This window comes from Arachis ipaensis, chromosome B01, assembly GCF_000816755.2.
Source record: "Arachis ipaensis cultivar K30076 chromosome B01, Araip1.1, whole genome shotgun sequence".
NCBI classification, from domain to species: Eukaryota; Viridiplantae; Streptophyta; class Magnoliopsida; order Fabales; family Fabaceae; genus Arachis; species Arachis ipaensis.
The window spans coordinates 136,069,379-136,072,526 of NC_029785.2; the positions used below are offsets into that span (position 1 = coordinate 136,069,379).

Below are 3,148 nucleotides of genomic sequence, written 5' to 3' on the forward strand. Positions count from 1 at the left end.
GATTGAAAATTTGGAACCGGACAAGCTCAAGCGGCTGCCACAAAGAAAAGACCGTGTCATGTTGACAGCTAAGCTTTACTTCCACCCGATAGTAATTTATTTATCGACTTATCATAATATTCTTTGATGCGAAAGTTTCCCCTTAAAGGAATTTACTAATTCAAACAAACCAATTATACCAGATAAGGAAAAAACTAAGGTTAAGATGATTGCAGAAGAGTCATATATATACTCATATGATGATGATTCCTCTCCCATTATAAAATTACAATCAGCTTTGACTGTGTCAATGAGCACGAAATAAGCTTGTGACTTAGGAGACAAGCGAGAAAGTACCAATCAAACCTTTGACCATGCTGGATATGTCAAAAAGATACAAAGTTTCCATCAGGCTAATAACACGGTTACAGAGTGATTAATTTCGTCACGAAACTAAACTATGTGTTGTAGCATAACACTACTTTCCTAACAAGTTTCTTAGCTTAATAATCTCCATTATAAGAAAAAAATCAAATTATCAAACTCCCCTAACTTGCCATTCCTATAAATTAATCTTCCAGGCACCATCTTAATCATTTTCTACCTACCACAACCACAACATAGATGAGTAAAATGAGCGAACAGAAGCAGAAGAAGCAGCAGTCTTTGTTAAGCCGCCTTAAGAGGGCGGTGCAGAAGGTGAGGTTTCTGCTAAGCTCCACCATTATCAGCCGCACATGGCATGCCGCATCCCTCATCCGCCGCGCTTCTTCACTAGGCAAAAGGCATCTTAGTTTCAATGATCCACCTGGACTGAAGATTTGTTCTTCGGATAATGAAACGGATTCGGAAGGTTCGCCTTCGCGTGGGCCTGGGCCTGGGCTTCAGAGGACTATAAGCTATCCATCCGCGGATGAAGATGATATTGATAGAAGAGCAGAGATGTTCATAGCTAATTTCAGAAAGCAACTTCGTATGGAGAGGCAAATCTCCTTGCAGCTACGTTACCACAGAGAGCACAGCTTTGAGTTGATTTCTCCATGATTCATGAGTTTAACTTTTTGGGATTCCTCAGATTCAGGAGTATATAGATGCATGCTTGTTAATGGAGGATCGTTTTTTTTATTTTTTGGGAAAAGGATCTCTGTTATCATGTGTGCTATTTGATTCATTGTTTTATTTAATTTTTTTTCCCTTAAGGCTATGCAATTTGCATTTTCCCTAAAAGGATGTGTATACAAAAGATTTGTTTATTCATGTGAAATATTTTTGTATTTTATTTTCTTGTAGCAATTGGATCTTTTATTTTCTTGCAAAATACTTTTCATCTCCCTTTGCTTAATGGAGCATTAACTTGGTTTGAACTTTGAAATACAACAATCCTTTGCCCACATTGTGCGACTTGAGTAATGCTACAGTAACCATAAATCACAAACAATAAATAAAAGTATATACTTACTTATATTTTCACTTATAAGAAAGTATAAATAACTTTTTTTAATTAATTAATACAATTAATTTTCTTTTTATAAATATCTTCTTTGATTTAGTTACACCAAAAATTATTTCAAATTTTATGACAATCAAATCGCAAAAATTTCACCTTCATTATTAGTTTATTACGTTAACAATTATATAATTTTTATTTCAAATAAAAGTTTTAAATTCTTATGTGATTAATCTTAAAAAATATTTTCAAATTACCACAACAACACATTTTATTAAAAAAAAGATATTCTGCATATTCAAACAATTTTAACATCCAAGTTTATCCAAGTGATTTTAAGTCATGCGCTTTTTCCACTTTCTTCTTTTCTCACGCTTCTTCTTCTCCCTGATGCTACATCTTCTTCTTCTTCACGTTCTTCCTCCTCCTCATTCTCCTCCTTTTTTTTTCGCGTATTTTTTCCTTATCGTCATTCTTTTGTTGTGGTTACTGCTGTATTTTTTTTTTCTCCTTCTCTCCCTGATGAAAAAGTAGTAGAAGATGAGGATGAAGAGTTTTGAATTGTGTAAAACAGAAATGAACCGAAATTATATTCAGAAATAAACTGAAATTATATTTAGAATGAACTGAAATTACTTAATGATTTCAGTTCATTTCTGAATATAATTTCTATTCATTTCTGAGTGAATTATTTTTTATGATTCTTTTTGTTTCACTATTTTGAGAGGAATAAAATCAAGAAAAAGAGAAAAAAAAATCAAACAGAAAAGAAGAAACAAGAAAAAAAAATCCCAAACTTCTCATGTTCGATCTTCTTTTCTTTTCTTGTTCATCTAATCAAATAAAGAAAAAGAAACACATAATGCTGCAAAATCACTTGATGGATTTGAATGTGTTTTTGTTCACGATTTAATTTTGTTTTTCTTTTTCGCGCACGCAGATTCTTCTTCTTATTCTCCTCTTTTGTTATGGTCATCACGAACAACACTAACATTTTGCTAACATCTTTATTGGTTATGATTTTCTTTGGTGCCATCGTTAAATAATTTCAATTCATTTTTTAGTTTATTTTGGTTAATTTGTGAATTAATTTCAATTCATTTGTGTGTTAATTTCGGTTCACTTGTGAATAAAAAATTTGGTCAATACTTCCCAACAGCATCAAGTGAATCGAAATTAACACATAAATGAACCGAAATAAATTAAAAAATAAACTGAAATTATTTAATGAAGACAACAGAAAAAATCAGAAATAATAAGGACGTTTGCAAATGTTAGTGTTATTAGTGATGACGTTAAAAAAGGAGAAGGAGAAGGAGGAGGAAGAGAAGAAATAGGAGGAGAAGAAGAAAACCTTCGTGTGCAAATTTGGAAGAAGAAGAAGAAGAAGAAAGAGGAAGAGAAGAAGAAGGGAAGAAGAAGAACCTGCGCGAATTTGGAAGAAGAGGAGGAGAAGGAGAAAGAAACAGAGAAGAAGCAGCGGACGTGAGAGGAAGAAGAAGAAGCGAGCTCTTTTAATGAGAGTGATTTTTGTTGGTGTTGGACCTACTTAGATGAACTTGGATAAAAAAATACTTGAATGTGTAGCAACTCTGATAAAAAAAATCTAGAATCTCAAACTCGTTAGTGTCAATTTATTGAAAATAAAAAACGAACATAAAAAAAATTGTTGGTTTATTTTATGACCTGCAAAATAAAAAAATAAATAATAAATAACAAATC

General features: G+C 32.3%; 2 protein-coding genes across 4 annotated transcripts in view; both read left to right on the plus strand.

Moving 5' to 3' along the window:
- The window catches only part of LOC107642342 (protein YIPF6 homolog), a 23,520-nt gene that overhangs the window by 8,305 nt on the left and 12,067 nt on the right, over window positions 1-3,148 (plus strand). Inside the window, exons 2-3 of one of the 3 annotated variants that reach the window (XM_021106767.1) lie at window positions 2,665-2,669; window positions 2,798-2,818. The gene's annotated coding sequence lies outside the window, so the exon portion shown is untranslated. Of the gene's footprint in view, window positions 1-2,664; window positions 2,670-2,797; window positions 2,819-3,148 lie in introns of those variants that run through there. The other 2 variants (XM_021106772.1, XM_016345665.2) reach the window with 2 other exon arrangements.
- LOC107642259 lies at window positions 422-1,258 on the plus strand. The gene has a single exon (XM_016345554.2). It carries the CDS (start codon window positions 604-606, stop codon window positions 1,021-1,023), a length of 420 nt encoding a protein of 139 aa, XP_016201040.1. The 5' UTR covers window positions 422-603; the 3' UTR covers window positions 1,024-1,258.